Genomic DNA, 24,961 nt, shown 5'->3' on the forward strand with positions numbered 1-24,961 from the left:
TAGATGCATAGTAGAATTTGCTAATAAGCGGAAGGTATTATACAGAAAACAATTTGGACACTTGGTAGGATAGATGACATTTATTCCATTATTTTATTGTTATTACTTACTACTTGAATGCTATACTCGTAATAGATATCTATAATTATGTCTATAATTATGCGTGAATTTAAAGAATACGTGAGGTCAGCCGCAAGATGTACAGCTCGTGTCAGTTACATAGTTATATAGGTAAATAATTATAGAAAGAAATTTACGTTTTTAATTCTGAATGCAAACATTCGTTAAAAGGGTTGGGAACGATGGCAGCTCATTGATTTCTGTTAATCTCTAGTTTTTCGCTATCGATCGATTTTATAATTTACACACACTTCGATTCTTTTTATCGCGGCTAGGATATTCTTCTGTTCTATTATTTTCCTCTTTTTTTCGTTTTAATACGTTTTTAAAAATTACTCGATCACTGTTTTCCTGCCAACCTAACACCCTTACTTATTATAAATTCCTAATTATCTTACGAAATCGTAACGCGCAATAATAGTACACGAGATATCATTTCTTTCTTTTCCTCTTACTTCTTCTCTAATCACGGCAAGTTCAACTCTCATTTTAAACAATATACAAATATCTTTTCTTATATATATCCTCTCGACATATCGATTAAACTCGTGATCTTTTACAACTTATTCTGCGCTAAAAACGATCAAATACAAACTATATACTTCTTTCGTCTGAAAGTTTTTGGTCTACATTTAACGCAACACATCCCTCTAAATTTTTTTTACATTAAAATTTTGATCATAATACTTATCTATTCCATAAAAGAAAAAAAATTGTTTGCTATTTCGTTGGAACGAATCGCTATGGACGACGAACGAAATAACAGAAAAATAAAAAAAAAAAAAAACTCGTAAATTTTTGGTGACCATACAAAAAATGATCCCCATAAAAAAATTAAATATACATTAAAAGTAGACGCGCGAAACGTTCCGAAAAGTATTGAGATCCGAACGTGTCGTATCTTTAAATTCGGGTAAAAAAATATCACCATATATAATCCATCAACTTTTCCATTCTTCCTCTTTGCCATGAAATTCTTTCGCCCAGCTGTAACAATACACACAGATGATAACAAAATATATTTACCCGAATTCAAAAATTTCTTAACGATAAAAGGGCGGATGTCAATACAGTTTTGATGTTTCGCGCAATTAGCAGGAACACCGTATCCCGCTGTATATGTTATTTTAATCCGAATTGCACTCGACATTTTGTACAACTTATACATTTATATTTAATTACGCCGGAATAGTATACACGTGTGTGTATATACACGCCGCCATTCCCAGATTTGAGGCACGAACTAGGAGATAAACAGGCGAACGTAAAATTTATACACTTTATTCAATTTTCTTTACCCTTTGGACGAGTTACGATCGTACTTTATCGTGATTCTACGGTGACCAGGATTATTCCATCGAATGAGGATCGGATTTCAAACAACAAGTTAATTCCTGTTCCATCCTGTTATATAGTTACGTTCACGTTTGTCCGTTGCGCAATTCGCTGCTTTTACGCAGCTTCATATTTGCGAATGTCGCTTTTTATCAAGCGACAAACACGATACTATATGTGATTAAAAGAATTAACTCGCCTATGTACCGAATGCATAGTCGATGAAAGAGATATAGTGAGGCCGTAATTGTTAATAAATCTTTAACTAATTAATAATTACTAATTAATAATTACCAATTTAAGGATTACTTAATCGTTATCTATTCATCGTCGTAAAACCGGATCTGATGAAAAATATTTATGTAATAAATAATTAATCGCAGACACCGATTAACGCAGCGGTATCTAAACTGTGTCTGCGTTATATATTAGGAACAAGAAACAATTCTACATTCATCCATGTCGAATTATTGTTTCACCTTGTTAAGACTTGACTGATTTTATTACCTCCCTGTATATGTTTCATCAACAGTAAGCACCTTCATTCAACGTGAACGTAACGTTGCTATTGCGAATACTGAAAAATTCAATGGTAAAAGAATGAAATCTATAGGAAAGAAAGGAAAAAAAGAACAAATTCCATTGGCAGTTACACATAACTTGTTTTTTATCCGTAATCGACAAACGACGATCGTCTCGAATGAAAGTTTGTTTCGTGTGTACTATCGACGCACACTGGCCGGATTCCCACCATATCGGATTAAGTCCTAGGGGGAGTTTTAACAATGCGTTCTCTCGAGAACCGTTTCGTCGGGTTCCCCTCGTTCGGACACAGATAATACAAGCGAATTCTCGCGAATTCCCTAATAACCGAGTGTTCGATTTTTTTTTCGAAATAATGTTATTGCAGCCTTTCAGTACTGTGCGCTTCTCGAGTTAAATAAAGATCTGATCCAATTGTGCACAACACAATCGAGACTGCAACGTCTGTGCAACTGTTAACAATGCCCGTGAAGTCCTCCCTAAACGCAAATGTACCGATGTGAACAACGCTATCGATGCAATCGCTTGACGTTGCATCGCATTAGTCAATTTTTCGACACTCGATATCATATCGTTTCGCATGTTCCCGCCTTGCCATGTACAGTAGTGCTTCGCTAATTGCCCGCGGCTCGACATTTTAGCTGATCAGTTATCGAAAGAGGTATATGTCTAGGATATTTCGAGAATCTCTCTTCTTTATGGGATACAAATGAGATATGGAAACCTGATACATACACTGATTTATTTTATGTAAGTAATACCAGAAACCTGTGATAAATTGTCAAGCACATCAAATCGCGTCAAATGCATGCATGTAATGAAAAATTGGAATAACCTCAAATAGGATTCGATGCCCTAAAATTCGGGTGTTTTTTAAGTCTTAGAAGTCTCGTCGGTCTTGGATATTTTGATAAATCTTGAAAGCTTGGCGCGTAGTCGATATTTCACAAGCATTTTAAATGCCTTAATCTAAACGGTCAATTAAAAAAAAAAACCAGTCGAGGTAACAAAAATGCATTTACGGGAACGATTTACAACGCTTTCACGAGGTTAGGTTATCGAATCTTATTCGTTGTGATCCGAATTTTAAGAGTATTGAGGAGCACCAAACTCTTCTCGATAATATCAGTTTCGAGAATCGGTGAGGATAGGCGACGGGCAGTTGACAAAGCAAAATCTTGGTTAGTTAACGTGGCACTATTGTACATACTATACATAGAGCACGTTGAACGATCGATAAACCTAACGTACCTAGTTTCTTACTCCCTCTTGTAAATAAATTAAGAAGTCACTTTTTCTTCGTCTCACGCACACGATAATATCGATACCATTGACCACTCTAACACTAGCATCTATCGGGACCCCTTTTAAAATCGCATTCTTTGTATTGACAGAAAAAGAGCACAAAGGCGTTGCGTTCTCGTGGATCTTTCCTCGGGTATATGTATGTATATAACTTCATGGAAGATATCGATGCTTCTTTTCTCGGAAGGAATAGCCGACAGATCGACCGTAGAATGATGCCACAATAACGAGTACAGGTATTATGCTACCAATACTCGCAAATTGCTGCGCTGACGTACAATCTTACGCGGGATCGATCGATCGTTCCAAAAAAAAAAAAAAAAAAAAATTTAACAAGCATTTACGTCTACAAATATTTCACAACAAAACGTAGATGACATTTTGTGAAAAGAAGATCTTATTTTGAATAGAAATTATAAAATCTTTTTATTTGTAACACGACCCAAGCTATAGCTCTCAATAATGTATCATCTCAAAACTTATTACATTAAAGTGACGATAGGTTTTCTTTTCAAACAGAATCATGAAGTTTGTCGTATCAAAGATATCAGTATCGATCGATCTCGTTTCGAGAACAGTTTCGCAGAAGGCGCATGCGAAAAGTTTCGATTGTTTGAATAAAAATAGAGGAATCGTTTCGTCAACGTACGGAACCAACATTTGTATCAATATTAATTGAAATCAGTACAGAACGTACGTATAAAAGTGGTGTTACTCGAGCGTACACTCGATGTGTGTACTACGATTGTTTGTTATTCTACCTTCGAACAGATATACGATAGTATAAGTATGTTGTGTAATGTTTCATTTAAAACGCTATCTTATCACAGTTACTTATGTTTTTTTTTAATAATTTTATACACTGAAACTATTCGCTGTGAACAGACGATGTAGGAAACCGATGAAACGTCACTCAAGTATACTCCATAAAAACGTGTAAATAAAAACCGAAGGGTTCGAAGAAAGGGACAGAGAGAAGAGGAGAGATGACTACTACTTTCATATATAAAAACATCACATGTACCTCTTGAACTGTTTCTCGAACTGTACAAAAAATATACTTTTCTTTTAACTTAGGGCCAATAAGGAAGCACTTATTATTTTCCTGTTCTTATTTCCGGAAACAAAATCAGGTTCCCTAAGAAAGAAGGAGACGATGTAGGAGTTTATAAGGGGAAAAAAAAAAAAAAGAAAAGAAAAGACGACGTCGAAACGGGTCCACTTGTATGAATTGCAGACGGTAATGAGCAATTAGGCATTCGACTTTTCGTCGGCATGAAAAATCCAACTCGAGCGTGAGTATTGCTCGAAATGAGAAACATTCGAGTATGTTGGAACGTAATAGATTTCATAATCTTAGAGAGCATACTCGAGGACGCTCGAAACATCTTGAGCCCGTGCTCACTTACAAAAACGGTGAGTATCATCGATTGACAATGATTTAAGATGATTGTGTATATTATTATGGAGACATTTTGAAGAATGTACGTCAACGCGAAGTTACGAAAGATTTTACATGAAACAGTGCTCTCTTACTTTAAATGGTTAGATCCTTTCCGTGATCCGGATGAGGATGAAAAAATCTTGGGATGTGCCCCCCTCACTTCGCAAAGGGAGAAAACGCTTCTACAATCTCTACGTAAATCTCGTGCACTCTCACGGAGCTTAACCTTTTCTTTTTTCAATTTATCTTACTCTTTCCTTTCCTTTGTCTCTGCACACTGTTTTCAGTACCTCGATTCGAAGTTGCAGGGGGTTGGGGGGTTGGTGAAAGGAAGGAGATTATTGCGGAGTACAAGTGCAGTGAGGAGAATTCTGGATTTAAGGAAGAGAGAGAAAAAGAGAGAGAGAGAAAGAGGGGAATCGATTTGCGATTTGTTTTTCTTAAAACGTTAGTTTGGTCTCAGGGCCCAACGACTCGTGACGAGTTATTGTATATAATAATCGGGGTGATCTGAGTCCTTTTCAAACCTCTTCGCCTCTTCCTGCATGCTTTCCTTGATCTTGAGTATGGCCGCTGACTCAGTCTGATCCTGCGAATCAACCAACACCAGGTCGGTTACACGTAAGAGGTTAGGCAAGTCCACCATTAGGCGATACCTTGCCCATTTTGTTTTGGACTGGTTTCAGCGTTTCATCAGCGAGCTGAGAATACTTTTCCCCTTGATGTTTCAATATTCAAATCTCTGAATTTTTTAAACATGCAAATATTCCCTGGAAATGTAATTTCCTTTTCCAGCTTCTTGTTAAAATATAGAATCAACCGATTATAAAGTACATAAAGAGATTAATCGAACCCAGTCACGGTGAAGGTACTGCAAAAAGAAATTCAGGTGACGGAGGAAAGTTCGTCGCAGTTCGCTGATCCCAAGTGAACTCTCGGGGAAAAAAACGCTGACATGCTGCGTAAGTGATTGCGCAGCGCGGTGACGGTGCGTCGTGAAGGGGCTGGGCTCGTGAAACGCAAAACTTAAAGAGAGGATATATATGAAAGAACTAGGAAGAGAAACTTGGTTTTGATTTTTTGGGAACCGCGAATGAAGAAGAGAGAAGTGTGGTTCCACATCTCCAGGGCGCTCTGACCCACAACACATGGACTTTATGTAAAAAAGAAGCCCGTATCGAGCACAAAAAGAAAAAAAAAAACAGAAAAAACATTGAATAAAAAAAAAAGAAAAATATAATAAAATGTATAAAAAAAATTTCTTGCGCATTCCGTGTGCGCTGCCTGCCCCCCACTCACGCACACCTCACCGAGTGAACCAACAATGAAAAATTCTTATTTAGAGATTAAGAAAAAATTGTAACATAGAAACTCGACGTGTCATTCCTCACGGATTCTTAAAATAATTTTTTTTTTCACTCTTTGCTTAATTGAAGTACTTTTTTCCGTTTGAATCGTTTCTCGATACGATCTCGCAATCCACCAATCGCTTTGCGCTCACGCATCCATGTGCTACAGGTCAGTACAGGCTAGTACTATATACAGCTATCAGATTTCACTATTTCTTCTTTGTGTTTCAGAGGGCGATTTTCGTTCGATGAAAAGACATTAAAAGATCTTAAAAAGAAAAAAGATGAAGAAATTGAAGATATTTACCGTTCGATTAGGACGGTTAAGTAAATCACAAACATTGTGTTCCACAATATACGATAGTATCCGTTTATGGTGTGTTTCGATTTGTACCAGATACCGGAAGAACAGATCAAAATTGTAATTCATTATGCAGTGTATATACGCGTGCATAGTATTAGTTTGAGTTTACTGTTTCTGATCATGTAAGCAAGTGTCATCGTTGTTAATATTAGCGGCAATTTGTATAATGTAGACAATATTACGGCGACGTTAGAAACACATACTTTAGTTACATATATCGCCTTTGTTGTAAAAGCAACGAATGTTAATGTCTTCCGTGTACCTGGGTGTGTGTGTGTGTGTGTTAGAACCAATATCACGTGATTTGTGATGAGAAAAAAAAACAGAAAAAAAGACAAAAATACATGTAACAACTATATCGTATCGACTAAATTAGTTTAAGGATTGCATTCGGTTGCAACTAACGCGGAAATACGAGGACAGTAAGTGATCAAACGGAAACATTCGTTTGATGGCGGTATCGACGTCGCGACGTATAATGCAATGTGAAACACAAGTGACATGTGATTACCAGTGTGTCTAAGACAAAAAAACTTAAATCGATCGACTGCGTAAAAATAAATAAATAAAACAAGTAAAAAAAAAGACATAAAGTGTATATGAAAACAGATAGTCATATATAAATGTCTAGTAGCCAGCACCCTGCGGATTTGAACGCAAATAAAAAAGAAAAACGCAGTATTCTCAGTGTAACAGGTTTACATTTATTGTCTCGATCTCCCCTGGTTTAGGCATATATTAATAAATGTAATATTCATTGCCATTCATTAATGTGGCTTACAACGTGGGGCTGTATTAAAAGTAAAATCGACGATTTTCTTTTAAAAGTACCATTCTGATGCGCTTCACGCCATATATATATATATGTATATCCGTATATTATACATATGTATATATTGGTTCGAAGCACGCTCTCTCGAAATTTCTTTGAACAGCGCACGACGACGAGTCGTGTTACAAGCAACGAAAAGACTACTACCTACTGCTCTTATCATCGTTAACAATTCCACGTTTACTCTTTCTATTTTGGCTTATTTCTTCGTCACGAACTTCGAACCCTGACCGCGTGCTATCACCAACTTTTTCGCCTGTTGCAACAAATTAAACGAGCGTTTCTTTGTATATACTGTGCAAGTCGCACCGATTAAACGTATTAAAGTTGGTACAAGCGAATATTTAGTTATCTTTCGTTGTATATATGTATGTGTGTGTACTTCCTTTCTCCCAATTAAAAGTACGCATTTCATTGACATGGCGAATACTCCGGAACAACGGCAAGCAGCAGTCATATCTCTACGATGATATCCTTACAAATATTGAATGCTAAAAATACTAAACAAGACAGTCTTCTTTCACTATTAATAAGTCTCAGTTTATCGATTCTTTGCACTTTCAATTCGGTAAAACGAATTGCAGAACATAATATGTATATGCGTATGATCCGACTAGCGTTTATCAACTGTTTCGTATAATAAAAGCTTTGAAAATCGTACTTGTATAATAATTGCAAAGTCATAGAAAAACAGCGAAGAAGTGCGCTAGAACTGTTATACCTGATGTCGCTAACTTTTTCGTTCCTTATATAATCGTCACATTTTTCCTTCATCTTATAATATAATGTCATAAATATAAAAGATGTGTACTTTTTAAAATATATATATACATATATAATAAATATATATATATATGTATTATATATTATAAATATATATGCATATATTATATATATATATATTGTAAATATATATACATATATTATATATATATATTGTAAATATATATACATATATTATATATATATGCTGTAAATATATATACATATATTATATATATATTGCAAATATATATACATATATATTATATATATTGTAAATATATATATGCATATATTATATATAAAAACACATGTATATTATGTATGAATGTATAAAAAAAGATAGAAAATATGTAAAATTAAAAGTAAGAAAAGCGTGGCTCGTAGTATCAAAAAAAAAAAAAGAAGAAAAAAATTAAGAAAAAGAAATAATAATACAGAATCTTTCTCGAGAAGTCACAATAATCATGTGTAAAAAGACCTGCGTGTTTGATCGCCCTCGAGACCATAATCGATCTTGCCGGTGCTCCCAGAGCATACCCTTGCAATTGGCGCTCTCTCTCCCTCCCTCTCGCTCTCTCTTTCTCTCCTCTCTTATATCGTTTTACATAATTTGATATCAATACCTTTTACTTTTTTAATAGTTTAAGTTAATTTAAACACAACTAACAGCAGCACAGCATAGTCCGGTACTGACCTATAACCATTACGGACGGATGGATTCCGGGAGGTTCGCACGATATATTTTTCTCCATTATCGGCCCGTATTACCTCTTTCTCTTTCTTTGTATTTTTGTCACACTCATTCATGTAGGTTCAGTACTTACACCGTCTATGATTCTTATTCCATACAAAAATAATTACGTTATATATATATCGTCTATATATTGCCATGCGTACGTTATATATATAACATCTTTCTTTATACATTTTTGCCCAAGTACTTTTTTTTCGTTAAGTTATTCGCAAACGCCATTCGCCTCGCAATACTCGCCGGTACAGCATATCGTTCAAATAGGAAATACGATATTGCTGTACGCTTTCATTAGGAAAGAAAGTTGAGGAACTTGCTACGAAGCTGTTTTCGATGTTATCTCGTTTAAATTAAATCTTAATAGGAACTTTCTAACGAAATAAGTATCTGAATCATAGAATATTCGTACGTTTAGGAAATATTATTCAACGGGACAAGTAGCAAAAAATAAAATGCAAAGTGCATGTAAAATGAGGTTATGTTCGAATACCTGCATTAGTCGATCGATCGATTAAAAAAATCCTCATTTTTAAAATATAGTTCGATCGTGGGATCGCATGACTAGATTTGTACGCGTTCATTAGCTTTCGGTTCACTAAGGATATCGACGTTTTGCATTAAAATACACGATGGTACCTACATTCTTTTTCCAAACAAGGCACTAGGCGGAAATGATCCATTAATTCTAATTAGTCGTGTATATACTCGCGCGAAGTATTGCGATGTCAATGGCTGCGAATAGATGGTGCGCAAACTTTACTTTTCTACCAATATAATGAATTCTGAGCAAATAGTGGAGGGACTCGGTCTGAGTTCGGCTAATTTGATCACCTCATTACAGAGTTTTATTGGTTCAATGAAAAGGAATTTGATTCGAGAGATTAGGCAAATGTACCTCTAATACGTCTATCGATACGAAAACGATTATTCGAATAAATAAAATTTGAAATTGTTTATCGATGTAAAATTCATTAGGCGTTTCGCAAAAGCTTTGTAGTGAAATTTCAAAAGATTCTTTTTCCATTTTTCAACGACTGTTACGTCTTACCTGTCATACACTTAATATAGCGTATATTATTTTCTAACCTAATACTGCTTAGAATCCAAACTCTATAATAGGATGAGAAATAAGCCAGTTAGCTAGCGACGAGCTAGCGGTGCAATTAAAGAAAGAAAAAAGATGGCAGATGAAGTAGAAAAAAAAAAATAACAATCATCGAAAGAAGAAAGATAGGATAGAGAAAAGAATTAGAAATCGATTAACAATTATGCGATTGATAATCACAGTAGTTCGTGTTTTTCAGGCACCTTTGCTTACAAGCTAATATTCAAATAAATATAAATAGACGTTGGCGTTGATACGAGTCGATAAAAAGTACTGTCGATAATAAAAAGTATAGAAATAATTATATTTAAAAAAGAAAAAAGTAATAATAAAAATAAAGAAAAAGAATCATAAAATTCTAGTCATAAAATTCTAGTCTGCAACCTTGTGAGTATTTAGCAAGAAAAGCATATATATATATATAGAATATATACATATATATATATATACTTTTAAATATTTATGTAATGTATTTTGCGCGCGCGCGCGTGTTATAAATGATCCAAGTATCATAGTTTCGTAATAATAGCGTAATGAGCACTTAAATGCTAACCTAACTGATTAGGAGCGATTAATTAACAAACGCAAGTCGAGATGCGTCGACGCGAATGTATGTCTGTATCTTTTCTTTTCTCTCATTTCGTTTGCTTTCCGTTCTCTATCTTGACACGAGCGAATAATCGTGCTTGAGCCATTGACGAAACCGTTATGAATCGCGTACCACGTGACGATCGCACGTGACATAAAACTCAGGGTTTGCGTATCATCCTTTTCCACATTGCATGATTAATCGGGAAATCTACGGCATCTACGAACTCGGGGCTGGATCCAAGGCGACTTGATTTTTTAAAAAAACTGTCGGGAATACAGAAGGCGCACGTGCGAGATTACTGATTATTCTTTTAATTTAGAATCCTACTCACAATCCGAAATAATAACGTAAGATTAAAGAAGGAATATACCGTTTGTGCGCGCTCGTTAAAGAAATCGATTATTTTATACTATATTATATATACGATTTCCCGCAAGGCGTATCGTACTTGAAAAATATTAATAAGAGACATGGTTGTAGACGAGAATATCTGTCATTCGAAATAATTGTAAGTATTTAAAAAACCATCAGAGTTATAAAACGGAATTCGGTCTTATATCGCTTATCGTATACAAATGCCGCAAAAGTATCACACGATCCTTTATACTGTTGCCATGAAAATGAATCACATACGTCATATATGTGTATATACACCATTAAATTTATATGTACCAAGCAAGTTCATATTTTCTTATATTTTCTAACCATGATCGAGATTTGTATACAAAGAATATTGTATATATTTAAACAAAATCCATGAACGAATGAATATAGATAGATTACTAAATTAATTTTATTATGACAGTTATTAAATTCGATTAGCCAAAAGGAGATTTAAAATTAATATTGCACTGATAAGAATATTTTGAAAATTATTAAAAATCATCATCTCGACGTGTCTTTGTTATCATATACGATACACCTTATGGAATATCTTGTGTATTATTTTATGAAAGTTGATTCATACTCTTTTGTAAGTATAAAATGGGTAGAAAATGTTTTGAAGCATTTTATTACTGCAGGCATTAAAGAATCATTAAAGAATGATTTTTAGCTATGACCTTCCACTAATATTATGCAAAGTACTTTAATAAAACAGCCCATAACATAGAAAATTTATCTTATCACCAACATTTAATTTTTTATAGATATAAAAAATACTACTTTTTAACAAGTTGAACATTTCATTGTTTAGTAAATTAAGAATTCTTTAAATGTTTCGTGATTTTTTATACCCATTTTATGTTTGCATCATTAGTCATACTGTTAGTATGATAATAGTTAGACACAATATGAGCCAAACAGTTATAACATTAGATGCAAGTGGGTAATCTAAATTAAATCTCCCAAAGAAGCCTAAATGATTAAATAAGAATATTTCGAATTTTTATCAAATATTGATACTTTTTAGATTAAGCATTAACCAGGTGGTTGGAATAAGCTTGAGGATAAGCCCTCTAAATGTAATAAGACCCAAATTATTTTAACAGAATAATTAACTAACTGACGCATTGATGGAAGCACCTGAATCTGTTAATTGCTGAATAATTAGAAGAAAAGTCAGTTCTAATATGGACTTATATTTCAAACCAGAAATATCAACGATAAAGATCAACACTAATTTCTTTTTTAATTATTATTAATCCAAAAGTATTCACGTTTACTAGGAATATAAATTTACACAGAAAAAGAAATGGTAGCATATAAGTCCATACTAACACGTCGAGTAACTGTTACCGAGAGTATAAAAAACTTACTAATACTTACATTTTCACCAGGGCCTCCAAAACCACCCAGATTATAATCACCCATTCCACTTCCACTATCTTCCCGAGGTGTCCCAGGACCACCGTTAGCTGGACTGTTTTTCATTCCATCAAGGCCATCACCATTCAACACAGGACCCATTGTGTTTGGTCCCATAGGACCCATCGGACCACCTTCTGGCCCACCGCTCATTGGAAAGTCCTGATACAATCGAACAAATTATTATTGCTATTATATCTGTATATACTTTATTAACAGACATGAACAAAACTAAATATTGTCTTATAATGAATCATATTTGATATTACTAAATCAAAATCATACAAAAGTAGTAGACAGTTACTTACACCAGGCATATTTCCTCCAGGTACAGGTTTCATCATGGTATACATATTTTCACCACCGCTATTACTACTATCTTGAGGGCTGGGCATAATTGGTGTACCTGGACCTGGAGGACCTGTTGAACCAGGTGGACCTCCGTAATTACCAGGTGATGATGATGAATAATTCATTGGCTAAAATAAAAATTCATTATCGAATTATAATATGAACATTTATCTAATTATATCACTGACAATATATATAAAGACATATATAAAAAACATTTTGTTAATTTAAACAGGAATAAACTCTTTAAATATGTACAGATCGTAATCGTACCGTGGATGTATTAGGTTGCCATTGTTGTCTACCCCCTGGTCCAGCCATACTCATTGGTGGCATACCAGGGCCTCCTGGACCTCCAGGTCCCAAACTACTATTAGGTGGTGGTCCTCTCATTCCAGGTCCATAACTTCCTGGTCCCATTGGACCCATTCCTGGTCCTCGTGGAGGATTCATCCTTGGATTCATAGGATTCATGCCTGGAGGAGCTAGTAATAAAAACAATTTTTGATGCATTTTCCCAAAGATGTAAATATTAATACTGTTCTAGTTTATGTTAATACTAAACACTAATCGTGAATCTTTGGATCAACGGCAAATCATGTGTCTGTAAAATATTTCAACATATGAAAAAGAGTATTTTAATTTAGATCTTTATTCTTTTGTCTGTCTTCTTTTTTACTACAGAATTAAAACATTCGAGTCATGCTTTGCCGAAGTCATATGTAATAGTAAAGCAAGTGGATGACATGCTAAATTGGTAATTTGCATCTACACAAATTAATGAAATAACAAAGCTCATGCGAAGGATGAAAAACAACGCTACTAAGTAACTTTTACAAACGTATGAGCTTTTAACTTGACAAAGGAAGATAATAGCGCCAGATACATAACAAACAAGACAATCATTCAATTAATACCTAGTAAAAGGATTGCGACATCATACAGCAATATTTTTATACATTTATGTGATATGAAATCAATTGTAAAATATTGTAAAGTTATTGTTCTATAGTTGAAGATGATATTTTCCTTTTTAAGAACACATGAATCTTTTTCTCTTAAAACGTTACGAATGAGAAAGTAATGAGCAAGTAACTGCATTATAGTTCTTAGTATATGTTAAATTTACGCTACAATGATTGACAATGACAATAACAAACAGATATATTTTGTTAGCCACAAAATTATTGCATTATACCTATGCAATGAGAAACTGTAATGTTAAAACAGTTATTCCTTCTTCTTTTACAAATATAAATATATCTATGTTAATATTTCACATATAAAAATAAAGAATCTCTTTAAATGTGATCATTTTTTGTACATAAAAAACTGTTCTCAAGTTCAACACATTGATTCTATTATTATTAAATTACGATTGGCATACTGAATGCAAGATCGGACGAGCAAGTATCGCACAAAGAAACGAAGCTAGTGCATTTATTCATAAAAAGTGAGAACAGAAACTTTAAAACGAGCAGGAGAAAAAATAATAGTTAGGCTTGACTAAGTCATGTGAGTGTGATTTGGTTGCTGGGTTGCTTCCTACCTTGCCACCCTACAAATTCTCCAGCTTCGCCTGAGGAACACAAGAGCACACATTAGTACGGCAGGTAGGTAAGGTCAGGTTGATGGCGGTAAGGTCTAGTTACTTTGCGGTCGCATAGTGAATAAAGTTGTAAATATTACTTTAATGCTACGAAAATATATCGTTATAGCATATACCGACAAGTTGTATTGTATATTTAAATACTAGTTTAACGAGTTGCTTCTAAATCCTTATTGTTAAATATTGTTAAATAATATATTCACGTCAGATTTTTTTTATTTGAATCCTTATTTATATGTCGCAATAAGATTATAGATCATTTAAAACGATATTTCTTGATAATCAAAAAAATGTATAAAAAAATATCTAGCAACATTTTTATAATAAAAAATTCTTAAACAATTATAACAACTATAGGATTGTATATAGGACTATTATATATACTAACATTACATTATTATTAAGATGTTTAGTCTAATCATCACTGAAACATTAAATTTGTATCTTTATCTCGAATGCAAAAAAAGAAAGCAAGAATACATAGAGTCATATAAATATATAATGCTAATTATAATGATTTAACTTGAAAACTACACCACTGCACGTAACTAGACAATTCAAAAACCAATCCACTCCACATCACAGCAATCCAATCCACTTTTAATAATTACTGATTTATTTATTGCTGTGTGGTTTTTGGTATGCATGCGTCTATGCCATTCTCCTCTCGCAATTATTGTCAATGCCAGAAAAAAAATCAATGTGAATCTAGCATATAACTGAGCCCTTACCTTGCCTAGTTGGGTCCATACTATTTGGCATCATCGGTTGTCCAGGTGGCTAAATAAAAATATCAATATGTCAATAATTGTTGCAAATCGTAATTTAATGTACATTATTTACAATAGTTTGATCTGTTGGTAAAATAATAATACATACCCCATTAAAATCATTTCCCATTTGTGGCATACGTACTCCAGGTCTTGGTCCAGCAGGATATCGAGGCCCCATGAACTGTAACAAGTCAGGAAGTTATACATTAAGTAAATTATGTTTGCCAATATAATTATATAGCTAAAACCCCAGAATGTTATAACTATTGTATATCACAAAACTGACACACCAGGCAGCCGCAACAAGCAATTGATCACACATTAGGCAATATAATATATGCACTTTGATAGAAATCATCATAGTGCATCTGGAGGACACGTGTTATATTAATGTGGAAATAGAATTGCAAACCATAGGGGTTTATACTCAACAAAGAACAGATTATTTGAGTCGAAGTACGATGTGCATTTAACACAACTCTTACCTTAAAATAAGCCCATTACAGACAAAAATGATAATTTTTTTTACATTGTGCAATATTAAAGAAACCTTTTTTCTTACCTTAAAATTTCTGTTGTTACACATATTCAATAAAACTATTTTGTTTCTTTTTGGAGTACAATAAATACAATATTGCAAAATCATGTATTAATCGTTAATGTATTTAAGTGTAGAAAAGATACAAAAAATCTGTGCTTGAAACAATATCATTATCCGTAACCATTTAAGCGAATCCTGTTTGTATATTCTATACATTGTACTTGAAGAATGACGGGTTAAAAATTGTACAGTAGAAATAACTTTGGTAGGAAAAGAAGCGATTTCGAGCAAACAGTCATAGGTACACGATGATATGGTATAATGAGAGTGGACTGAGTGATTTTCCATGAGTGATAGTGTATGTGTCGAATGAGGCTTACCTGAGTGGACATCATCTGCGAGTGTGGAGGCGGGGGTGGCTGGGGGTGCTGGGGGGATGGCTGTGATGAGGGGTGTGTGGGCGGAGATGGTCGCATTGTCGAGTTGTTCTGCAACAAGCAACGCAAACGACAGACATGTAGCAACACTGCGATCCAGGCAACAGCTAGACTAGAAGGCTTGGGTATGATTGTGTTAATACTATGTTGGTCAGCACCTTAAAAATCTAAAAGTTATAATTACGAAAATACAATGTTATAAATATTGTTTCCAATAAAGATTACATTTACGATACTTATTTCAGCCTACATACGTTAATCAATACTTTATTTCGTAATTACGACTTTGTCCACGAAGTAAAATTTGATACTAAATGCCTGAGGACACCCTCCCTCCCGCCCATTTCACACTAAAACAAAATTTTGATAATTAAAAAAAAAGATAAATAAATAAATAAAAATATATATATAAAATAATTTTCTTTCATGGATATATATGGATGTATCAAAGTGAGATCGTGTTGTTTCTATCTGAACGTATACATTGTTATCCTAAAATGATTTAGAAGGCAATAAATATTCGAACAAGCAATATATGCATAACTAGACATTTTTTTCACCTACTTATATTGTTATTTAGATGTTATAATAAGCGGTCAACGAGAATATATTTTTCTCATAGAATCATTAAACTATCCATTTATACAGAATACAATGTTTATAGTTTCTAAGGGTATACTTAACTTATACTACATAAAATATGTGTATTTCATATATAGATATAAATTTGATCTTTTCCATGATGTAAAGGATGGTCATATATTATTTTCACTAAATTCGTAGACCGCTTGTACTGAATGCTAGACTACTATCTATGCAGGCTTTTATATTAAATATATTAGAAATCCTAAAAAGTGTGACCTTAGCTGACATTTTTAATCTTTATAGTTTGTTATATATTAAGAATTGTAGAAAGATAAATCCGTCTTAAAATATTATTCTAGGAGTAAATATATGCTTTCATTTTCAGAACTCAGACTGAAAATCGTTATACTAAGATATCAAGGTAGATCAGAAGTATTATAAGTAATAACTTGAATGAAGGAACAAATATATTTTGTCAATGTAGTTCAATAAATATATTCAATACTTTGTTATTGCAAAACAACTGTGAAGTTCTTGCACAGAACTAAAGTCAGCACAAGGTAGAACACTGTCAATTATAGACCTACAATATAAAATTATTCAAACTAAAACTATTCTCTAACATCTATACAAAATTTTTCCTGGTAAGTTTCTGAAATCTGCTTTATGCAGAGAGGAGATCAAAAAGTGAAAATGGTAAAGGAACGCACATACAAGTGTTAGATACATAGCAGAGAGAAAATAAGTACATAGATACAGTATAGACAAGCATGGCATGAGAATCTTATCCAAATGTACACTTGTTTCAAAACAAAATATATGTTTCAAGGGCACTGTGTACATTGACAGTAATCAGACGAATAACATTGTACAGGATTGTGTTATTATGTGTAAGAAACATTAGTACTAATTAGTAACACTTGGGTCTGATTATACATGAATTAAGTATAATATAACAGATTTTTTATATGTAGTATACAAATTACTATCATATTTATAGAATTGTTTTCCATAAAATATAGCTATTTATTATGACAGTATATCATAGATAATTAGATTATGTATTATGTAAAATTGAAACATTATTGTTTATCCCGAAAAATCAATGTCAAGAAATATATATATATTATTATAAGGTGTATTTAATAATATGTAATGTAAATTTATTAACAATCTGTACTTGATTAATAACAATCTACAGTTAGAAGAAATTTTATTTACTAACGTTTATTATACTTGATGTATTTAATAAAATGTTAAGAGCTTTGAATCAAGTGTAGAATTATAATGCATGAGAATTGTAACTAGGCATAACAATGATAACAGATATTTATACATATTTATGTATGTATATACATATAAATATTGTGATATGTGTTTATATACAGTTAATATGTCTGATTTCCCTATAATAAAGATTGTAAAGATTATAATGTTTTTATTCCTTTTAGAAGAATTAAGTTTAAAAATTTTTAATAATATATCTTAGATTACAATGTTATATTATATATAATCATATGCAGTAAAACTATTTCTTTATTTTCTTGCCCTCCCTTTCTTGAAACACAATATACACATGATGTATGTATATGTGCACATATAGACATAAAAGGCATATTTCACAATATTAATTATACTATACTATAGACTATAGTAGGAGAATTTCAAAATTCATAGTTGATTGCTTTGAAATAAGAAACTATCGTTAATAAATAATAATGTTTTCTATAAAAAATAAATATTTATCTAATCTTTTTACTCATATTTAAACAACAGAACATAAATGTAATTATTCATTAACAAAATACATAAACAGACATAGATAATTCAAATACTCTTCAAATTTTTTGATTCACACAATGAAATTAAGTGAAATAATATTGTTATCAGTATAAAGATGTAAAAAAACTTACTGGAAAGAAAGCAGGAGGCATTGGACCACCAGGCATACCATCATTGGGTGGCATTTGCCCTATAGGTGAAGGCGCTGGACCAGCATTCTGTAATCATTTGATAATTATCTACCAGTCAAATTTCAACATCTAATAATTTATTTAAATGCCAGTTAGATGTACATGCAAACTTTAGTAACAATCCCTGTTATCTACATACTCTAGTTTAGAAGTACATGGTCTTAGATCATATCAAAATATTCATGTAGGGTAGAACACTATGATTGAATAAACATATTTCTTATGTATGAAAAATAATACAACTCAACTTACATGGGCAATGCCATTAACACCATAACCGCTATTCACAAAACCCTGAGAACAAAAATAATCTCTTGTTTATACATTTGTAATATATAATTATAACTTTCACATTATAAAATTATACTAACATAATCATGAAAAGCTTTGGCTTCATTGCTGTGTTCACAGGAATCCCGTCGTTCTGGTGCTGCTGAATATAGGTCCCAAAATACGCTGAAATATTTTTAATTGATTATTTTGTATGTATATAAATAGGAAAACTATATTAAATTATGGATGTTTTCTGAAGAAAATTAATATTTTATAAATAAAATGCAATTTTGTTATTTTTATAGCAGAAGAATAAAACAATGTCTAATGCTTACCACCACCAAGAATGCAAAAATCCAGGCGGTTCACCAAGAGTGATATTTTTTTCCCACCGTATCTATGTAACAAAATAAGATATAATTATACCAATAATATATAATCGTTTTTTTTCACAGGTTTCATTAAATTTTCAAAATAATTTGAAATCATTACCTCTGACAAAAATGTTTGCGCCGCCTTTTGTGCACCAACATGTAATAAGTACTCGTACACATACAGGGCTAATCTGAAATATTATAAATAATCTGTAGATAAATATAAAACTAATTTATTTTTTTGATTTTAAATTATTTTCATATTATATAATAATATCTTTATGTAACATAAAAATGTTGTTTATCGTTTCCAAAGAGGTATACTCGCAACGATAAATGTTTAATTTATAAAATATTCATATTGAAATACCAATAAGTAATACAAAATACAAGCATCTGGGCAAAATATTTACGCATATTAGATTTTATAATATTTCACAATACAAACACAATATAAATAATGTACAATCACAGTTAATAAGTGATATTTCTATAAAGTTTTATTAGTATATAAACGAACTTATCAAACAAAACTAAAAAATTAGAAACTTTTTTAAATGCAACAAATTAAGCAGTACAGTCGCAGAATAATATTTTTAAAACTAAGAAAGAACAATTAGAATTATCAGTATTTAAAAAATTACATTTTCAATAATTGGTGTCATGGAAGGTGTTATCGTACTAATTTTTTCGTAAACTGTTTCTTGGTTGCAAGTTGCAAACGATAAAAACATGGCGCCCGATCGGCCTGCTTTGCCAGACAAGTAATTCTAGTGAGTCATAGCATACACTTCAGTCGAATTTACGATAAATCACATTGCAGGGAAGACAATTTTAGATAAACAATAAGATTCATAAAAGTTCAAAACTAAATTTGTTAGATTAATTTCACAACGATAATTAATTACAATTGAAAAAAATTAATTACAAAATTAGATTTTCTTAGATTCCTTATAAATCACAAGAAATTTTACAAAAATACGTATTAACTATTTTATTTTAATTCATTAAGTTTGCATCAAGATTTTCTCATATTCATTATAACAGAGCTCATAAATATTATCTTCAATAATTATAATATAAAACTTGTATCAAAGAAGTTAAAATAAAAAAATATATGAAAAAATACACATATAATGCAAGGGGAAAAACAAGAATTTATCACAAACAAACTTTATAAAAAAAAATCATTCGAATCCAGAAAAATGTATTGTAATAAATCTATAAAATTTCCATGAGAAAATAGAAATTTGTGATTTTTATTACTGTGGTAGTTCCAGCGTTAAGTAAGCCGGAATTATTCGACGAATCCGATCGCCCGGTTTGCAGATCAACTACTACCTACTACACGCATATACGTAGTATACGCACGCTTGGTATAAAGAAAAAAAATGGAGTCACTGGTCGATCAATTGGTAAAATTTTTTTCTCCTTCTCGCTTATTTCAACAAATACATAATGCACGATAGATTTTATTATAAAAAATAATACTTACTTTTCTCTTGCTTGAGAATCTGAGGGTACCGTAGTCCCCTTCCCCTTCGAGTACATCCTCGAAGACTGTCAATTTTTCCAATGTAAACAGAACCACCGTTTTCGTTCCACAGATAGCAATGTCCGACACCGTGGCAAGTCCCGCACGAACTGGCAGAAAGTACAACTTAATATATGCTTCTAATTACTATACCTATACTCGTGGTTCTTAGATTTTCGAAGGTATATGTTTCTACTTTCTAACACACTTGTTTCAATGGAAGAAACGTAACTATCAGAAACAGAGATTTATTGTATTTTCTATCGGGTCACACACACGTTACGAACACGTCGTACCACTGCCGCGGCCAGCAGCCTATACTAGATAGAGTACTTCGCATCATGGCTCGGCCAATTGTGGACGCATGACCGCGGAACGAACGCGCGTCGTCATCGTTCGTAGACTTCCCACTATATTCTTTCTCCCCCCTATAATGCAGCTCACTTTGCCTTTTTTCTTCCCTTTTGTTTCCCTTCCTTTAACTTTTTTCCTTCACTGATTATCAAAAAAAACCTACGTGGTACATAAGTTGCGTCTTACAAATTCAACATAAACGACGGTGCGTCCTCTCACTGCGATGCCCAAGTAGCGCTCGGTCACTTCACTCTCTTCACTCTTCACTCTCTTTAGCTGCGGCTCGCTCTCGCTGCTCACCTTACCTCACCTCACCTATAACTAAGCTTCACCTCGTCCCGTCTCACCTCATTAAAGATACAGACAAACAGACAGACATACACACTCGTATTTCACCTCGTCAGAAGTGAAGTTCACTTTAGCGACACGCCGATTTTACGATCCTCAATGCGTATACTTCGATGGTCTTACATACAGGACGACCAATAGGAGTTTGTTTCTATTTTGTTTCCTTTTTCCTTCTTCTATCACACCTACCTAGCAGGTAGTGAACGAACCACGGTGTCACTTTTACACACACAATCACAAGATATAAGTGAACTTATTTTTGTATAAACACGCACAAGATCGGAAATGTGTTTCGTACACGGCTTACGCGCAGTTCTCACACGCACACATATATACGGAATACGGGAAGCACTGCTGTCTTTCTCTTTCTTGTCTCTTCTCTGTCCTTTTTGCGTCTATAGGTCATAAAAGCTGCGCGCGCAACCATTGGTTTTCACGTCAGGACCGTACGTAAGTTAAATTTTATTACTCCGCTTTATTATCTCACTTTAACACTAGGGCCACCAGAGTGATCAGAGGGCTACCAGATTTTTCAAAGATTATTTATTTAGGTTTTATTTCAGATTTATTTAGATTTACTCATGGTGCATATTTGAAGATTTGAATGATTTTTTTGTATTATGTATCTTTTCATAAATCTTTTATTTTGATTTCTTTAATAGAAATTTTACTGTATATCCATCGATAGTTGTAAAGTTGATATTTTCTCATTTTAATAAATTCCAAATTGAATAGTCTAAATTTTGCTGTAACTATCCTATGATGTTTTCATCTACCATCTTTTTCGTTCATTTTATTAATGTATATAAAACTAACATTTTTTATGTACTTCTATCTTAAAAGTTTGAAGAACTCATTTTTTTTATTAATGTAAGAAAAATACAGAATAACATTTTATAAAAGACTAGATATATTATTTGTGAGATATTTATCGGGGACGCGTTGTAAAAATTAGTAATAGAAAAATAGATACTTATGTGCAATTGCACCTATTATTGCTACATTCCTGGTTGCACTTTACCTGCTATTGGATGCTAACTGTTCCATGGTGGGTATATCTGTGTATACACCGCACACGTACATTATACAAGCTCTCGGCGCAGGTATCCAATAGCGGGGATAACCGAACATGACCGAATACTAGCGAACATTGCCGATGCAAAATAGCCGACAATTGACTGAGCGTCGAGGGGTCGGACAGAAAAGAGACAAGCCATTCCTTCGGGTGTACAGCTTCCCCTTTCTCAACTTCATCATGGAATTAATGTATCATTGATTTTTATAAACTATGAACAATTATTTCAAAAGGTTCATACTTATAAGAAAACAGTAGAATCTATTATGATTAAATATCTTTGTTTATTCTATGTACTATAAATTAGTCTCGAGTCTTTCAATTAAGAAACTCAATTGTAAGATATTGAGTTTTAAAAGGAAATGTATAGATCTTTTTATCTTTAACTCTGTTGCGTTTTTCTATTGTTAAGGAATTTCTTCAATTTGAGGAAAATGCGGAAGAATTTCTAACATTAATTTTTTGCTAAAGTTCTTCTTAAAACATTAAAGCAAGATTTTTATATAAAAATCTGTGAATCGCAGCAGAATTAATATTATTGCTGGCGTAGTAGCGTTTTATTTTCGCGGAATTAAAAGGACTCCTTGATTTGCAATTTATTTTCGTTACTTATTAGTAAATACCCATATACTTATACCTTGTATAGTACACAATGTAACAAATAATTCATGCGCTGTGTAATGTATAAAGCTATAATTCCATAATATAGAACTGAATACATAGTAATTGTACATAATAAATTTTTACGAAATTTGTTGCTTGTCACCAGGGCTGTGAATTCTTAGAACGTAAAAGATTACCTTCGTAATACATTGCAAACAAGTATAGAAACAACTAGTACCACATTTGTCTGATTTGACAAATATCAATGGACGGCCCAGGTACGATCACGTGGGATGAATTTCTCGAGAATGCTGAAAGGTTCGTAGAAATGTCGAGTGAAATTTCTGACCGATGGGAACTTCGAGGTAATAAGGTGACCGTTATTTTTTACTGTTTGAGACCCCTAAACAAATAGAGACTTTTAAAATAGCAAATATCTATACACGATTTGCAGGATGTGCCAGGAGAGGCGTACATTGTCCACCAAGAGAGACAATACATATGCAGTAATAGTAACTTAAATGATTATTCGACACCAGAAAATAACGACTCCGCTGATGATTTCGACTTTGTATTGAAAGAAGATCCTTTCGAGGCCACTTGTCCTATCGAGAAACCATTAGTTACAGAACATCATGTGTTATGGTCCATGAGCTACAGCGTCCCGATACTTTATTTTAATGGATGGAAATCAGGTGAACGCGCCATATTTATTCGAACTATTGGAAAATTCTAAAGAAACGTTACAAAGAAAAAGATCATCTTTACGATTCATTTTTAACGATATCTTGTGAATGTCGTTAATTTTATAACGACTATACATCAAAATACGAAACATCTATTACAATTGTTCTCTGATCACCACTAGACCTTAATCGGGTATGTACAGCCTGTTGAAAGCGGCAGGCGATATAATGCTGATTGTTCCTTCGATTGTAGCCTATCTCAAACTAGGCTAAGAAGTCAGCAAAGAGATTAAGAATGACTGAAGGAGAGAGAAATAGAGGAAATCTATGTTTTACGGCAATGCATGAATTTGCGAATAATTTTTCAGTGTCTTGTATTTTTAAACGAATTCGCCGTTTTCTTATCATCTTTTCATACAACCGTTTCATGTGTTTGACGTTTTTTTTTGTATAATTAACTTTTGTAGATTTCCCAGGTATTAATCCAATATCCGCGGAAGAAGCACAATCCCTCGTTCGTAACGGAGAAGTGAAATATAAGGATTTATCTCAAGCTATACATCCTATATTAGGTACACCTTTTCTACACTTGCATCCTTGTATGTCTCATGAGCTTCTGCAAATTACAAGTAACAGGTAAGGGGTATAGAAAGAAATAAAAAATCGTCTTGTAAATATTTACCAATAGTATAATTATTTATAATCACAAATGAATGAATTATTTTCTTTCCTTTCAGTAAAAACAAAATAGTCAGTTGGTTGAGTACCGTCGCTCCTGCTGCCCTCAATTTTAAGCTACGTCCTGAATATTGTCAGTTAACTATGTAATGTACATACACTTTAAAATATTCGAATTGAACTGTAATATTTCCTATTGCTTTAAGAAAGTACACGTATACACGCGTGTATCAAATAAAAACAAATTAAAATACTTTACTTCAATATGGAATATTCCTTATATATACGCATATTTTATTAATTTTAATTATGCTCTTAACAAACGGATTTAGCAATACAATTTAAATTCCGATAGAATCGCTTATGGTTTACCGCCTTTGCGCAGAGGACGTGCATCAACTGGTGGAACTACAATTCAAGTAGGTGAACGCGATTGGCCCAACCAGTAACTGAAAG

General features: G+C 32.9%; 2 protein-coding genes across 14 annotated transcripts; one reads left to right on the plus strand and one right to left on the minus strand.

The window, feature by feature from the left end:
• Positions 1-65: 65 nt before the first annotated feature.
• Positions 66-20,864, minus strand: Ssdp (Sequence-specific single-stranded DNA-binding protein). Of its 6 annotated transcripts, none has more exons than XM_076617614.1 (14): positions 20,723-20,864; positions 19,346-19,418; positions 19,189-19,250; positions 18,952-19,036; positions 18,833-18,874; positions 18,521-18,607; positions 15,966-16,073; positions 15,151-15,225; positions 15,003-15,051; positions 14,212-14,241; positions 12,936-13,147; positions 12,620-12,790; positions 12,273-12,473; positions 66-1,107 (listed from the first exon to the last, which is right to left on the minus strand). In XM_076617614.1, the coding sequence occupies exons 1-14, from the start codon at positions 20,776-20,778 to the stop codon at positions 1,045-1,047; spliced, it is 1,314 nt and encodes a 437-aa protein (XP_076473729.1). In that variant the 5' UTR covers positions 20,779-20,864; the 3' UTR covers positions 66-1,044. The 6 variants fall into 6 exon arrangements, with proteins under 6 accessions (XP_076473729.1, XP_033206896.1, XP_033206900.1 ...); XM_033351005.2 differs by having other exon boundaries at positions 66-5,336; XM_033351008.2 differs by lacking the exon at positions 66-1,107 and adding an exon at positions 7,142-10,768.
• Positions 19,939-24,766, plus strand: Atg10 (Autophagy-related 10). 8 transcript variants are annotated; one of them, XM_076617629.1, is made up of 6 exons: positions 19,939-20,000; positions 20,502-20,642; positions 23,308-23,514; positions 23,596-23,836; positions 24,295-24,463; positions 24,565-24,762. In XM_076617629.1, exons 3-6 carry the CDS (start codon positions 23,407-23,409, stop codon positions 24,653-24,655), a joined length of 609 nt encoding a protein of 202 aa, XP_076473744.1. In that variant the 5' UTR covers positions 19,939-20,000; positions 20,502-20,642; positions 23,308-23,406; the 3' UTR covers positions 24,656-24,762. The 8 variants fall into 8 exon arrangements, with proteins under 8 accessions (XP_076473744.1, XP_076473743.1, XP_076473742.1 ...); XM_076617628.1 differs by lacking the exons at positions 19,939-20,000; positions 20,502-20,642 and adding an exon at positions 21,500-21,606; XM_076617627.1 differs by lacking the exons at positions 19,939-20,000; positions 20,502-20,642 and adding an exon at positions 21,522-21,659.
• Positions 24,767-24,961: the final 195 nt, after the last annotated feature.

The sequence above is a fragment of the Bombus vancouverensis genome, chromosome 4, assembly GCF_051014615.1.
Source record: "Bombus vancouverensis nearcticus chromosome 4, iyBomVanc1_principal, whole genome shotgun sequence".
Taxonomy (NCBI): domain Eukaryota; kingdom Metazoa; phylum Arthropoda; class Insecta; order Hymenoptera; family Apidae; genus Bombus; species Bombus vancouverensis.

What these genes read in the sequence shown, in the direction of transcription:
- Atg10 (XM_076617629.1), top strand. Translation starts at nt 23,407, where the DNA reads ATGGACGGCCCAGGTACGATCACGTGGGATGAATTTCTCGAGAATGCT. An exon ending in GGGAACTTCGAGGTAATAAG is followed by an intron (nt 23,515 to 23,595) that starts GTGACCGTTATT and finishes CACGATTTGCAG; the next exon opens with GATGTGCCAGGAGAGGCGTA. An exon ending in CTGCAAATTACAAGTAACAG is followed by an intron (nt 24,464 to 24,564) that starts GTAAGGGGTATA and finishes CTTTCCTTTCAG; the next exon opens with TAAAAACAAAATAGTCAGTT.
- Ssdp (XM_033351005.2), bottom strand. Translation starts at nt 20,778, where the DNA reads ATGTACTCGAAGGGGAAGGGGACTACGGTACCCTCAGATTCTCAAGCA. An exon ending in GTGTTAATGGCATTGCCCAT is followed by an intron (nt 18,608 to 18,832) that starts GTAAGTTGAGTT and finishes AAATGATTACAG; the next exon opens with AATGCTGGTCCAGCGCCTTC. An exon ending in TGCCTCCTGCTTTCTTTCCA is followed by an intron (nt 16,074 to 18,520) that starts GTAAGTTTTTTT and finishes TGCTTGTTGCAG; the next exon opens with AACAACTCGACAATGCGACC.